Source organism: Rhinatrema bivittatum, chromosome 8 (genome assembly GCF_901001135.1).
Source record: "Rhinatrema bivittatum chromosome 8, aRhiBiv1.1, whole genome shotgun sequence".
NCBI classification, from domain to species: domain Eukaryota; kingdom Metazoa; phylum Chordata; class Amphibia; order Gymnophiona; family Rhinatrematidae; genus Rhinatrema; species Rhinatrema bivittatum.
Genome location: NC_042622.1, coordinates 76,661,764 through 76,677,844, shown reverse-complemented (window position 1 = coordinate 76,677,844; position 16,081 = coordinate 76,661,764). Strand labels below are relative to the sequence as shown.

At 43.1% G+C, this 16,081-nt stretch overlaps 1 protein-coding gene across 4 annotated transcripts; it reads left to right on the top strand.

Moving 5' to 3' along the window:
* The first annotated feature begins 3,506 nt into the window (after nucleotides 1–3,506).
* On the top strand, nucleotides 3,507–14,552 carry LOC115096562. 4 transcript variants are annotated; one of them, XM_029611353.1, is made up of 4 exons: nucleotides 3,507–3,627; nucleotides 8,048–8,142; nucleotides 8,850–9,065; nucleotides 13,426–14,552. In XM_029611353.1, the coding sequence occupies exons 1-4, from the start codon at nucleotides 3,581–3,583 to the stop codon at nucleotides 13,518–13,520; spliced, it is 453 nt and encodes a 150-aa protein (XP_029467213.1). In that variant the 5' UTR covers nucleotides 3,507–3,580; the 3' UTR covers nucleotides 13,521–14,552. The 4 variants fall into 4 exon arrangements, 3 of the variants coding, with proteins under 3 accessions (XP_029467213.1, XP_029467212.1, XP_029467211.1); XR_003858101.1 differs by lacking the exon at nucleotides 3,507–3,627 and adding an exon at nucleotides 6,725–6,884; XM_029611352.1 differs by lacking the exon at nucleotides 3,507–3,627 and adding an exon at nucleotides 7,151–7,639 and having other exon boundaries at nucleotides 8,910–9,065.
* Nucleotides 14,553–16,081: the final 1,529 nt, after the last annotated feature.

Sequence of the window (16,081 nt, the reverse complement as noted above, 5' to 3'; positions counted from 1 at the left end):
TGGGCGCTACAGCACAACCGCTCTCGGGGGGTTTAGTTTCCCTAGGAAGCAGCGGAAATTGAACTCTTAGCAAGCGAAAAATGGAGGCTGGAAATGTGAAAACTGTCTAAAGCAGGGGTGAGCAAACCTTTTGAGCCACAGCCCCTCCTTCCATCCAAGCAATTGGTTGGGCCCCCCCCCCCCCTCCTAAAATCGGGTTCCATCATACTTATGTATACTGTGTATACACACACACACAATCCTGGATTCCTGGCCTGGAGTCAAAGTGTCTCACTAATCAATCAGCTGTTGAGCCATTTGCCAAGTAGCAGGCAATCACACTGCAAGCCAGCAGCTCAGTTTTCATTCTCTTTAGGCTGCTGAAAGGAGCAGACAAAAAAAACACAAAGAGACAGACACCACACCACATCCTCACAGGCACAAAAAGGCAGAGAGAGAAACTCTAAAGAGAGATGGAGAAAGACAAAGATACAGGCACACTCAAACACAGAGAGACACATGCATCCCACACCCAGCCAGACCACACCAGCAGACAGGCCCAAAGAGTCACACACCACACCTAAAGGAACACAAATACGCCACAGAGAAGCACACACACACACAACAGACAGACCACAGGTCACACCACACCTAGATATAAAGAAACAGACACACCAAGCAGCAGATACTCAAAACCATGCCCAAACACACACAGAGAAACTGACGCACCACACCACAATCAGAGAAACGGACACTTCATAACCAGACACCACATTCAGACATAGAGACAGACACAGTCAGCACACACCAAATACAGACATCCTACACCCAGACAAGCCCAAGGATACACATCCCACTCCAAACACACATACCCATGTGTGGAACGGGTACTTATACTAGAAAGTAAGCTTCAGCTCAACTCCACCCAATTCCAGGCAGCAGGAGGGCGGCGTGGCCTCACAGGCTGCAGCTCTCATCTTTCCTCCACCCAATCATACATGTAAAATTGTGCATCCAAAACGGGCGCCCGTTTTTTCCAAACGCACACAGCCACCTCTCCTGGGCGCATGATGCACTCAATAAGAGGGTCTGTTTTATATAGTTGCAGATAATTTATAGGTACTATACACACACACACACACAATTACACGACTTGGAATATTTATATTGTGCACCCAAAAAAGTTTTTTCTTCATCAAACCTTTCGTTTTTTAATCATCGCAAGGAGTAGATCTTAGTGCCGCGACAATACTAAGTAGGAGGAACCACCGAATAGCAGTATTTTTTGTTTTTAGGTTGAGCCCTGTACATAATATTCTGTACTTAGGGCCTGGACCTGCTGACCTGCTTTAATAACTTCTATCCCAGTCACCTTATTGATTCTGATCCTCCCCCTTTCTCTCCTCTGTTTTTTTTTTTGTTTTGTTTTTTAAACAGAAGCCCTAAAACACAATATTTCATAGAAGATTTAACACACAATCTATACACTGTACACCAGATAGAATAAAACATTTATACTTACAGATTATTTTTGTTTTTTCTGAAAATTATTTACATACTTACAGCCCTTGACCTGTGGCAAGACTTTACACCAGCTCCAGGGCTGGCGTCAAATTTGCTGTGCTAAAACGTGTGTGTCGGGCGCATGGCGATTTGTTGCATCAGGGGGTAATAGCTAATAGCCTCATGTACAAGACATTTACATGTCATCAGCACTATTAGCTATGCGTTTGTTTGGACGCGTTAATCCCCTTATTTATTTTATTTATTTATTTAGCAGTTTTTTATACCGACCTTCATAGTAGATAACCATATCGGATCGGTTTACATTTTAACAAAGGGTAAAACTGAGGTAACAATTCTGGTAAATAATAGATAACAAAGGAAAAGGAATAAGTCAAAGTTACAATCAACAAGGTATGGAAAACTTGGAGGCTTAAAGACAAGCTGGAAGGAAGATAGAGGCAGGTAGAATAAATTGTATTGGGTGCTAGTCTAGTGCGTTATTGTATTGGGTGCTAGTCTAGTGCGTCCAAAAACACACACCCAACTGCGATTAACCTTTGCACTAGGATGAGCGCACTTTATTGCGTCAGCCTGTCATTGTGTGAGGGGAAGGGAGGGGGATTGGCCAGAGGAATGAGCTAAATGCAAAGCTGTACCGCTTCTGCTTCCTCCATCCAGTCATTCTGTGGGGGATCAGCAAATTCCACAGGCAGGGGCTGATTTTGTGGCCCTTCATACAGCATCACAGGAATCCATGTGCCCTGATTATGGCATTGGAAATTTAATTTTAGATATACTGCTGGCATATTTACAGAAATGATGACATCCTTTGGATTATTCTTTAGCTCAGAATGGCATTCATGATAAAGTTTAACCATAAGGGCTGTGCAGTTTTTAATCCCAGATTACTGAGCTGTTCTGACTGATCACAAACCTTTAGTAACAGTAATCCAATCTCTGTGTGTGGAGTCTCCTAAATGAAATTCCACACACAGATTGGCTTATTGTTACTAACGGTTTGTGCAGAGATGCCAATGGTGGTCTACCCTTAAGAGGGTCATTTAATGATCCAAAGCGTAAGAATGAATGCTGAAGAGTGAGATTTTGCAGACAGTTCATCCAGGATATAAATCTGGAAAGATATATGGAGTATTGAATTACTTTGCGAATGAAAAGGAGCATACCAAAATATTTAGCTTTCTTTGAAGAGATGTTTCTATATGCACATCCTTATCAGCATCCCTGCCAGGACACATACACATGGACATGCGCTGGAGGAGATGGGGGGAGACATGACAGCACAAACCCTGCCAAAATGCTGCAGCACTTGGAGAGAGTTTTCTTTTTATTTCATGATTTTTGTCTGAATATCAAAAATAGTTTTCAGAGTCTCCCTATGCCCCTCACGGGTTCATGCCAGACAGGCAGAGGGGGACTCAGAGGGATTGATGACTTGCAGATAAATCACCACACACACCCCTCTCCTCAGAGCAGACTAAGCAGGGAGAAAACAATCACAACAGCATACTAAGCAGAACTTGCATTAAACACGCAAGAGAACCAAATTATAAAAGAACTGTATCAAATGACCGGCCCCCTTCTCCTCCTCATGCCTCTCTGGCCCCTTTCCCACCATCACACTGACCCTCTCCCATCACCTTGCTTGTCTTAGTCTGGAATGAGACTCTCAATCACTGGACCGTGACGATTTAAGTCCTTCTCCTTAAGGGTGCCACTGTCCTGATGCTCGGAGCTGCCAAAACAATTTCACAGACGCAAGAGTTTATCCGCATGCTGGAAAGCAGGTTGGAACAATAGCACCATTTCCGGCTCCTGTCCTCTCCCCTGCCCTAAGAGGAAGACGGAAGAAAAGCGTCTAGGATCCGAGGCGTTTTCGCAATCTGGCAGCTCCTCCTTAAGTGCTTCTCACTCCTTCACGTTGCCTCCCGGCTCAGCGCAGAAACTTTTTTTTAAATGATGAATGTCTCTGCGGCTGGCGACTCAGGGAGGCTCGCTCAGGGCTCCTCCCCTGCCCTTCCCCGTTTGCGCAGTCTAACGTCAAAGACCCAATGGCGTGCATGCTTTTCGGCCTGTGATGATATCAATAGGGACACATGCAGAAAAAAACTGCTGTCTCTACAGGTCTGCTTCGGGAATAGGAGGCGGGTTTGCCACAAAAAAATATTTTTTTTTCTCTCTTCTTCCTCTCTCTGGTCTCCTTTCTTACTTGTTTGCCTCTGGTTCTGCATAATCTAATTTAATTACAATTTATTGTTCTCTCTGTGCATTCCCCGTTTAACTTAAGGCAGTGATACGTAACCAGGTAATAGTGTTATGTACTGTCGGGCTCGGGTGGGGTTAGGCAAAGCTCAAGAGTCTGGAGTCCTTCCACTCAATTAAATGGAGGCCTGGATCTCGGTGTCAGCAGGAGCAAAAGCAGCAGCGGTACCGGATTTGGCGTTTGGCTGCAGGCCTGGAACTGGAGTCCGCAGGCAGATTGCAAGGCTGGGACAGGCACTTGAAGCCGGCTGGAATTGCTGGAACCCTGGTTACAGGCGATAGCAGAACTAGTAAACAATGGCACTGAAATACTTGAATTTAAAAACTGTAGGCTGGAACCAAAGTCTTGACACACAAGGTCTGGAGATTTGAGGTTCAGCATGTAGCAAATCCCATACGTAAGTCAGCGTTCGGGTTGCTGCAAATAACTTCCCTTTCCTCTGCAACCACTTTAACAGCTCCAGCCAATCTCTGATACCTGGAGGTGTGACTTTAGCGGCTACATGAAACAGTCATTCACATTCGGAAAGAAGTAATTGCTACATTCAGTGAATTAAAAGATGCATATGAGATGATGCTTGATGCACATTAAATTTCTCCAAAGCATTTTTATTTATTTATTTATTTATTTATTTATTTATTTAATGGTTTTTATATACCGATAACCGTTTTCACATCATATCGGTTTACAGGGAACAATAATAAATAGGCCTAAGAATGAGGCACAAACCATTACAGTGAACAGAATTATCTTAAAAACCAGAAACTAAGTAAACAGTATTAACTGAAGAACAATCCTAAGAGAACAGTATTAACTAAAGAACAATCTTAAATAAATGAGGATACACGTGGGAGCAGTTTTGTATGCCGTAGACAATTTGTAAATAATTAGGAATAAGAGCAAAGTAATAAGCATAAGTATAGGAGATGTAATAATAATAAGGTAATAAAAGCTAGAATATCTATTGAAGGTGTACAAATCTTAAGGACAAAATCTTAAGTACAAAAAATCAGTTGAGGGATATGGGGGGCTATGATTTTTGAGGTAGATGAAGCAAGGGGCTATGGGAAGGCTTGTTGGAATAGCCATGTTTTTAATTTCTTTTTTAACTTTGCTGTGCAGTGTTCTGCAAAGTGCATGCCTGTTATTGTCAAATGATGGAGTCCCTACACCCCCTCCGTGCAATTAGGATTCAGTTTCCAGTCTGGGAGTTAATACTGACACTCATCTGTCATTTAAACAGCATATTATAATATGAGAAATTGGTTTTCCATCTGTGACAGTTGCTGCTCATTTGCCCCTTAGTTGATCAAAAGTCCACAAAATGCATCTCGCGCTACTATACGCTAACAGGTCCTAGAAATTATAGACACAAGACTCACAGGTTAGAGGAGTGGCTGCATCAATGGCTCCTCTGCAAGGAGGCTTCTGCTAAGCTGCAAGTTGTCATCAGTACATATTTTGGCGTCCCATTACTGTCTGGACAATCTCTCAAAAAGTGATAGTACATTCTGACAAGCAGTTTTGCATGGCCTGTTCACCCAGTAGTTCTCTCTCCATGGTAGGGTCATAGTTGCTTATTTCAGTAAATTCTCCACTGCATCCTTTAGCTTGGAACTCTAATTCAGCCCTGCTTATCGATGGAAAAAGCAAGATTGTTTACCGTAAACCTTGTATTCCATAGATAACAGGAGGAATGTACATTAGCCATACAAAATACCTGCCCGCCTCACTGGAGAGTTGACTACCTAGCTAGAATTAGCTCTAAAGTTGATTGAGGGGACTCCTGAGGCAACACCCAAGTGGGAATTCCCCACATGCTCAGTAGAGTTTACTAGTTACTAGTTTACTAGTTAGCAGTCCATTCATTGATACCAAATGACATCACCTACATGTAATGGCTAATTTATCCTGCTATCTATGGAAAACACCATTTACAGTAGGCAAACTTGCTTTTCCTTAGATTATTCTTGAGACTACCTCCTTTCACCCTCATCCCATGACTCCTCATTCTTCCGCCTCCTTTCTGTTTAAAGAGGCCTGCCTCATGGGCATTGATACCTTGAAAGTATTTAAATGTCTCTATCATATTTCCCATATCCCGCTTCTCTAGGGTACACACATTTAGATCTTTGTCTTTCCCCATATGCTTCACAACTAAGAGCAGTGACCATTTTATTAACCACCCTTTGGTCTGACTCCATCCTGTTTATATCTTTTTAAGGTGCAGTCTCCAGAATTGAATGCAATATTCCAAGTGAGGTCTCACCAGGGACTTATAGAGGGGCAATATCACCTCCCTTTTTCTCCCTATGCAGCCAAGAATCTTTCTGGCTTTTAGCATTGCTTTATCCACCTGTTTGGCCACCTTAAGATCCTCAGATACGATCACCCCTGGATCCTGCTCTTGATTTATGCACAGAATTTCACCCCCCAATACTGTGCTGCTCCCTTGGATTTTGCAGCCCAAATGCATGACCCTGCATTTTTTAGCATTAAATCTAATCTGCTAGACTCTAGACCATTCCTCAAGTTCGACTAGATCTCCCCTCAAGTTTTCCACACCTTCATGGGCAGAATGTGGTGGTATCCACAAAAATATAAAACATTTCCCGATAGTCTTTCCACCATACTGCTTACAAAAATGTTGAAAAGAATCACTCCTATGACTGATCCCTGCAACACACCACTGCTAATAGTCCTCTCCTCAGACTGAATTCCATTTACAATTACACTTTGTTGCCTCCTACTCAGCCAGCTTCTAATTCAGTCATCCACTTTAGGGCTCATACCCAGGGCACTCAGTTTATTTATAAATCACCTATGTGGAACATGTCAAGGCCTTGCTGAAATCCAAGTATACTATATCAAATGATCTCCCGTGATCCATCTCTCTGGTCAACCAGTAAAAGAAATTGATCAGATTTGATACATTGAATACAGTTGCAAAGTTAGCTAGATAAGCTTATCCGGACAGTGTCTGGATGTGGACTTTAAAGTTATTAGACACATTTTAGAAGTATGTGCCATGTCTGTGGGTAGAGCTGTATGACGCCCTACTGCTTCCATGTGGACGGAGCATGTTGGAAGCGTAGTGCCAAGTGACCTGGAGGTGGAGGTAGGTGGTAGGTGTCTAATTTGTGCTGTGCCTAGAGCCTGCACTTTCCCAACTTATTTTGATATCTTTCTCTTTGTAGCCTGAGTCCTGCTTGGACATTTCTCACTTGCTTGAGGAATGCTCACTCATTTTCCAGAGTTTCACCTTTTGCAATGTGCGAAATGTTCCAGCTGCTTTGGCCTGTAATCGTCATGCTGGGGGGTGGGGCGGGCAGGGGACGAATTGAGTCTGGGCTGTTAAGGCATCGGACTGGGGCGAAGGGAGCAGAGGCCAGCGCTGAAGATGAGACGGGGTTAGGTCAGGTGCAAGGAGGACTATGCTGCTGCAGTTTTGGGTGATCTGAGCCGGGCTTACAGTTTTGCTCGGCCCCCATCGCAAGCTGAACTTGTTCAGGAGCCACTTTGGCAGCGTGCGGACCCGATGGAGGGGGAGGGGGGCTCCCTGGCCCTGCCTTGTCTCCTGCCCCTGCCCCTGCTCCTGCTCCTGCTCAGCTGCCCCTTGCCTTGCTCTGGGGAGCCTTCACCGCCGGTGGGCTGCCTGAGGTTAAGCCACTGCCGCTGCCTGCGGACAGACGGCTCGGGTCTGGTGAATTTGGCGGCAGTGGCAGACCCGGAGGGCTTTGTGTTTCGGGCGCAGCCCCTGCCATCGGGGGCAAGAGGCATCTCCGCCTCCTTCAGCCCCTGCTTTCCATTCAGCGAACCTGCAGGGCTCCCGGGCAGCGGCTGCCAGGACGTGGCCGTGTGTGTCGCAGGCAGGTAGGGAGTGTGGCTGGGAACTTCCCCTTCAGGCCATGGCAAGAGGAGGGGAGGCTTCTCTCGCTCTCTTTTCCTCCTCCCCTCCCCTGGGCCTGGGAGAAAACTCATTCTCTTTCCCCTTCTCAGGGTGGGACTGCTTGTTTCTCTCCTCCAAAGGTTAGGGGTGCTTGTCTCTCTCTTTCTATCCCTCGACTCCTCCTTCGGAGTTGGGGGAAAGTCCATATCTCTCTCTCCCCCCCCCGGGGTTAAGGAAGGCTCCTACATCTCCTCTCCCCAGGCTTACCTCCCTCCTTCCTGGGGCCTGAGGCCGATTGTCTTTTCTTCCATAATGATTCTCATGGAAGGAGGGGAGCTGCTGTGTTGTAATCCATTACCTGATAACAGAAGGTGTTTGGGTGCCTCTTGCAGGTACCCTGGATCACCCTACACAGACTTTGGACGACATGAAGGCAACGAATTTAATTACAGCAATGAAACCAAAATCCTGACGGTCACCTACCATGGTAAGGAAAGCAAATCCTGAGTGGGCTGCCTGTGCATGCATTGGTAGGTGTTTTCTGTGCGGATGCCTGGGCTGGAGTGCCCTCCTGAAGGAAGCGATAGAGACGAAAACAGTAACGGAATTCAGAAAAGCCATAGGATAATATACACAGAACACTGGGTAACCTGCATCGAGTGGCAGTTACAGCCAAAAAGTAGCAATTGGCAATGCCTTGTTCTTCCTGCACAGTGGCACGTGTCATCCCAAACAGCGATAGTATAATTGCACTTGGGGACCTGCATGGAAAAGCAAGGATGAACCCAAACTTCAGTGAGCGTTTGGAGGCCAGATTTTAAAATTGAAGTGTGTGCTTGGGAGGATATGAAGTGATAGGAAACGGGTGGGAAGGTCAGTTAAAAGTTGTGGGGAGAGAAAGTTGGTGTTGGGTTGCATGTGTGACCTAATATGCACATCTACCCAAGTGCACAAACCTCAAATGGACAGACTAGATGGGCCATTTTGATCTTTATTTGCTTTCATCCACTGTGTTGCTGCATGTGTCTGTCTGCACCTCTCTCTTTGGAGATTTGTTTCTCCCTGAAACGAACTTCATGGTTGTCTCATGCTGTCTGCCCAGAGCAAGTCTTTCTGGGTGGAAATTTAGTGTGCAGGTACCAGTTACGCAATGCTGTGTCTAGTTGGTGACATGAAGTCTGTGCTTGTCTGCAGCTCTGCCTGGTAGCCGTCTGATGACTGTCGTTCATTTTAACTGCAGTCCCTTGTACTCAGTTTCTTACCAGTCAGTCACCGAGGATCCAGATGTGCTTCAGATTTATGTTCAGAGCCCTTGTGCTTGTCCCAACAGCTGCCAACTGGAAGATGTAGGACCTGGGACCATCATATTAATAATACTCTTACTGGCTTTGGCCCTTTATTTTCTCTTTGGTAAGTTTTATTGCAAACACGAGTCACCATTGTAAGATAGTGTAAGCCAGCACCCAAGACTAGATCAGGATCATTACCTCTTCTGGCTAAATATATGCATTACCTGATTATGGATACATGAGTTTGTTGATCATTATAGCTTCTTAGTAGAGTTTGGCAATTTTCACATTTTAAAGATAGAGTTTGATTTCACATTTGTGTTGTGCACGCACAATCAAAAGAAATTCGGTTAAAAAAACTGAGTGCCTAATCTAAGTATAGAGAGATGTACCTATTGTGTAGGTCAGTTTCTATATTAATGTCCTATGCTAGACAGACTCAGAATTACTGTGGCGCTAGAGTGACAGTGATTCGTACTATCTTCACATGAGTACTAATGTACAATGAGTCCATGTCCCTAGCAAAACAGTGCCATTATGGAGATAAGACACTGACTCTTAGTGCTCAAGTTACTTATTGGTCACAATGGCATAAATTCACACGAGCCCTCATGCAGCTGTTATTAATCGCTCTTCAACACTTTCCTAGCTCTATCTTTGAAAGGGTCCCCCTCTCCCCTTCTGCTACAGAAGCCCCCTCTAAAATTTTGTTTGGGAGCCTGGCTATGAACTTTCACCATTAATGCTATATTATTACTGTGGAGCTAGACACTGACTCTTGGTACCCATGTTACTAACAGTACAGTATCGCAGTAGTGATAGCCACTGATGATCTTGCTTAAGTTGGTCATGGCATTAGTTAGTCTTTCCTATCCTGGTTTGCCTCCAGACAAGGCAAAAAAATCCTAATATAAGCCTTGGCATTCAAGCTTAAATTGCCATCAGTGCAGATATTCATAATCCTATCCTATTAATGTGGAAACAGAAATTTAATACGTTGACTTTCAATCTTCATGGTGGTGCGGTATTGTCATGAAAACAGATCTGGAAATATTTGCAACCCATTAATTGGTTGCGTTAGCTGCTGCCCTGGCTAAGCCAATTAAAGAGCTCAGAGTTCTCCTTGGCTATCTGAGTCACAGAAGGTCATAGCCCGGTTTACTTCATATCTCACTGACCAAACCCAACAAGTTACAATTTCTTGGAATACCTCTGCTCCACAACCTATGCCTACTCGTGTTCCTCAGGGCTCTGCCCTATCCACAGCTTACCTTACCCTTTTATGTAGGCTGCTTGTGGGACTCGGCATTGCTACAAACTTTACGTGGACGATGTGCAATTTTTTGTACTGTTGACCTCATCCTGGGCCGTCACTTTTGAATTCATATCCATTTGTTTATCAGCTATAAAGCTATGTCTCTCACATAACAAATTAGCACTTCCCAACAACAAGACCAAAGTCATGATCTTGTCTAGGCTTCTGGCTGCAGATATCCCTACAGTTTTTAATTTTGATGGCCTGATGTTACCCATTATGAATTGCAAGTTTGCAATGTAGGTGTCATTTTAGAACCAGACCTTTGTTTGTTTTTTTTACTTTATATTTATTGCATTTTAATTATTACAAAGCACAAATACTTTGATACAGAAATACAGAAATACATTGCCAAGAAAATACTATTCCACAAAACAACAAAACTCTTCAAGCTAAATAGTCCACAAAATATAAAAGCAAAAGGGGGGAGAAACTGAGCAGAGAAAAAAAGAAACTTAACATAAGAAAATTACCAAGTGAGATTTATCAATACGTCCTGCAATTTAGAAAAGTAGACCAATTAAGAAGTTGGAATCATTAACCAATTTCTTTGAGTCTATATATGCTCTAAGCTGTTCAGGTGTTAAAAAAAAATACATACAAATTCTGTTGAAACTTAACCAACCATTTATAGGATGTTACGGCTATGGCTGCTGTGCAACCGCCTCACCACCAGGGGTCCTTCAAGAGCAGGCTCTCCTGGCTGGCTCTGTGTGTGTGTGTGTGTTCGGCCTCTCTGTCTTGCTATAAGGTACCTTGACTTTGTTCCCAGCCAGTACTCTGCTCCATATATCAGCCATCGCCCAGCTCCATACACTCCTGCCGCTTCACATTCCTTCCCAGCCATCCCTGTCTCTCTCCACCTGGAGTCACTCCTGAAGGTGGTGTTCACTAAACCGGATCACTGCCCAAGCGTAACATAGGGTTCACATAATAAAAAAGTAACTCTAAGGACAAGGGTCTTGGAACCGGACCTTGCAATGCAAACTTACATTAAACATCTGATAAAATCCTTCTTTTTCAAGTTACACATGCTATTTAGACCAAAATTCTTTCTGGACTATATTAAAAGCTCTTGCTTTCTATCTTTAGACTAGTGTAATTCTTTAATGGTAGGTCTCCCTGCAGCCGCCTGCATTTTGATAGGTATCAGCACATGTGAGCATGTCACCTTGGTACTTCACTCATTACACTGGCTTCCAGTTTACTGGCACATGCACTATAAGCTTGCTGTGCTTATCCATAAGTTGCTTTTTCCTTCCACCTCTCCTTGGATAAAATGAGTTGTTACCTACTTATAGACTTTCATGATCATTAAAATCTGCTAACAAGAGCCTATTAGAAGTTTAATCACCTAAACCTGCTCAACTCACAGAGTCCCGTGTCAGGGCCTTCTCTGTTGTTGGCCCACTGACATGAAACTCTCTCCCAGAAGACTTGCATCTTACAGCTGACTTGCAGATGTTTGTAAACCGGTCTGATATGAATCCTTTTCATGAAGGTTGGTATAGAAAAATGTTAAATAAATAAAATAAATAAAAAGAACCTCAAGACTTTCCTCTTTCAGAAAGCATTAATTTTTTTCAACTTGATATAATTAGAACGTGCGCTCCTTCTGCTTGCCTGCTCCTGTTATTGATGCTCTTGTATTCAGGCATAGTATTGTTGTTTTTGTGTTTTTATGTTACTTTATTATGATTGTTAAGTTGTACCCCGCCTTGAACTTTGAAGAGCGTGGGAAATAAATCCTTTTAAGTCAATAAAGTAAATAAGGGCAAACGTTTGCACCAGCCATCTGTAGTTAGGAGGAGGCCATATCCAGGGGAAATAGCAAAAAGCAAAACCTTAAAACTTATTTTATGTAACCTTCTGACATAAACAGGTCTAAAAATTCAGAGACCTGGCTGCCACAGTAGCCATAACCCAACATTTTTCGGCAGTGTTTTACATCACAAGACATAATCAGGTAAAATACAGAAAGTTAGAGAAGAGGAATAGAAGGGAGAAGTACTAGTGGGACATGATTATGGGAGGCAGGCGCTCTTGCAAATTTGTGTTCAAAGTAGAGGGGGTTTGGAATCCTTTGATGTAACTTATTTCAAACTGGAAAAATTGAATCTTCTCCATTTTGCATAATCATTTGTGATGTTTTGATCATATTAAAAAAAGGCTGTTATGGTAGCTGTGGCAGCCATACTCTTTAGATTCAAGGACTTATGTAAAGAAACATAAAGTAAATTTACTACAAGTTCTGTAGTGTTGTGTGATGCACTTGCTGTGTGCGTTTGCCTCTAGTTCTTATGCCTGATTGTCTGCTTTTAGACTTGACTAACTTTCTTTTCTTTTAACCGAGGCTCATGACCTGTATGTTTGTCTTATTAGATTGTAAGCTCTATTGAGCAGGGACTGTCTTTTTGTATGTTTGTACAGTGCTGTGTATGCCATGTAGCACTATAAATCCATCTACTCGCATAACTCCGACTGGCTAGGTGAACCTTTCCTTCACACTCAACCCACCCCACTCGAGCCAACCGCGTGGGTATGCTCCAAATACCATCCCTCAAAAAAGCACACCTCTCCTCAACAAGAGATAGAGCCATATCTATTGCGGGCCCCACCTGCTGGAACAAACTACCCCCAAACCTTTGTCTCGAGCTCTGCCCCAAAAATTAAAAAAAAAATTAAAGACCTGGCTATTCATCCAGGCTTTCCCAGAATAGGACCCCCCCTGCCATTATCACTCCCTCAAACTGCCTCGAATCCAAGTTGATCCACCCTGCCTTTGTCTCTTCTACCTCACGTTAACGCACTCTCAGATAACTAATTTTAACTAACTAAGCCATATTGAATTCTATCGTTTTCGTTGTTGTTACATTCTTTGTTTACTGTTAAACTCTATCTGCCTGTCCTCCTCCAGTTTCCCCTCCCTGCCCCAGTTGTCCCCTTCCTGTTCGATGTAATTTCTTTCTTTTGTTTGATGTAAACCGATATGATGTTCATACAAATACCGGTATAGAAAAGCTGTTAAATAAATAAATAAATATAGAAATGTTAAGTAGCAGTAGCTCTGACGTGCGAGGCTGCATGTGTGTCTGTGTCTCCAGCTCTGAGGAGCGAGCCACTTGATGTTTGCTTTCTCTTTAACAGTTTCTCTGTCTGTCTCCAGGATCTTGCTCCCTAAGACCTACCCGCACAGCTGAGGGAATAGAGATGGTACCAGAGGAGCACGTATGGTGTCATTTTTGTTATGCCTTTTCTTAGAGCGGGGCCACTGTCATCACTGGAAGAATGAAGTGTGAGGGTGTCTTCCAAGAGTCAAAGTTCACCGTAGAAAAGAGTCTCAATGAAGTAATATTCAGTTCTTGGGACTGTAGGACATGGTTGATGTTCTGCCGATAGGAACAGTCCTGGAGTTCCAAGACAGCCACCTGACGAGCCTAAAGTCAAAATGCAGTGCTGTAATGTAGAGTGCAGTCAGCTTTTAATTCAACCCACAGCCTTCAAGACGCTGCAGATATTCTGTCCTGAGACTGTAGTGGAAATGAACACGGTACTTTCTGCATGCACCTGGTTTGTAATATTTTCTCTGAAGATTACTGGGGATAAGAATGGTGTGCTGCATTTTTTGTACCATATTGTATGTGCAAGGTTCATGCTTATCCCGCCATGCCCCGTCCTCTGCACCAGGCCTCACAATGCCAAAGCTTTGCAACAAAAAGGGGAAAAAATCCCTCCAACAGGACAAGACACACTCACACCTGAACAACATTGGCCGGTCATTCTAAAGCAGATACCACAGAAAAAACATTACATTCTTGTATCTCCATAGAAAGAGCCATTTCACAAAACAGCTTCTGCCAAGCATTTCTACTTTCTAGCCACCCTTTGAAGTTCTAGGAGGAGACAGATTTCCATACTCTTCTAAATGGCAGATTTTTACCCTTCAAAGTTTGATATGAGGGCATTTATGAAGATCAGAACATTTTTGAAATGTGATACAGCAGAGATTTTTTTCCCTTTATTTTTTTATAGCTTGTAGGTTTCTGTTTAGGTGTACGTTTAAGTCTTTGATAGTCTTTAATTATGTTCTGTAAGAAGGGATGAGTTTGTTGCTCCGTTCTATCCATATACTGACTCTATAGTTAAGACCCAGCAGCTTAGGGCAGATTCTACAGAAGTCAGAAAAATCTGTAGCTGTTTTGCATAGTTCTGTATTACTTACTCTGCAGCAAGCAATTTTTCATTGTACACTTTTTAATTAAATGCTTTCATTAAAAAAAAATTACAACTTTTTATATCTGATTTTTTTTCCATCCTCCATTTTTTGTCCTGCTTCTTAAAAAAGTTTCATTCTTATTTCTCTTCCTTTCTATTCTCATCTCTATCTACAAGCTCTTTTTCTTCTCATCTTCCTCTTTCTCGATCCCTTCTCCCATTTCTCTCTCCCTGTGATCTGTTTTCTTCTCGTCTCCCATCCTCTTCTAGTTATGTTTACTGTGTGAGTAGCGTGGTGCCTGTTGTATGTCTGAGTGCGTGCAGTTCACCTTTAGGATTCTGAGTTAGAGCAGGTGGGGTGACAGCAGGCAGGTTGGTGATTGGCTGTTTCCTGCAGCTCTGTACCAGTTTCCATAGCTACTGAATTCTGGCATCCTGTGGGCCCAGCCTCGGGTTCTGAGAGTGCATGCATGAGTGGTTGCTAATGATATGCTGGTACACTCACACCTGTATAGTGATGGCAAGGCTCGTTTCCATTATACTTTTCCCTGGATAATCAAATGATGAATGGTGGAAAATTATCTGGACAGGGCTAAGCCTGAAAGTTAAAGTGCCTAAATGAGCAGAAGAACCTATATGCACATCTAAAACAGTTTAAAGTGACTTAACAAAAAAAACAAACAAACAACTTTTTCTCAAGTGCTTTTGTCTTGCCTGGTGTGGTACTTCATATATCTTAAAGTCTCTCTCAAACTTTCTAAGCATCAGCAAAATACAAGTGGAGAAATATTGTCACAGAATACACACACAATAGAAAAGGTTCTGCCCCAATCCCTCCTACAAAAGCTGGACTGGAACTCTCACTTTCCAAAAAAAAAAAAAAGTCCATGAAGCAGAGCCATTTCTTTAATTGCTTTTATTAAATGTAACCTCCTGTTTCCTCGGAAGTCACCTTTGGGTGCTGCAGAGGTGGCGAGTTACCTTGCTGCAGCCCCAGGAACAGGAAAGATCCACCAGGGATCGCCAATTGGGGATGAAACTGTCTCTGGGAAGCCCAAGAGAAGGCTTACCAAAATGCAAAGTTTTAATATCCACACTTCCAGTTGGTTCCAAAATATAAGATTTTATTTTGTAAATCCAAATGAAAACAGATTTCTTCAGGGAAAGTCTTCTTAAATTTGTAGTAACTCAAATACATTTCTCCCTTGTCTTCAAATATTTCTTTAAAGATGAGGCTCCAATTCAGAGTTCGGGGGGCAACATTCTTTCAGAATCAAAAACAACCAAAATCTTTTCTCTCCTGGAGCTTCTCCGGCAGGAATTCCAGCCTTTCTCCTAGGGTTTCCTCCCTCTGAATTCTACCAGCGCAGGAGCCCTTATGCTCCAGAATACTACTACACTCTTCTTTCTTTAAGTTGCCTTCCACAGCATCTTAAATAACTTCTCCCAAACTCATTCCCTGTGAAGAAAATGTACCTCCCTCGGGCATTATTCTATCTTCCTCACCCATCTGTAACTCAGCAAGAGCATTACCTCATCCCCCTTAGATGCCTGCAGAGGACAAGAGTTCTGCACTTTACACAAAACTCCCTGAACCCTGGGTGAAC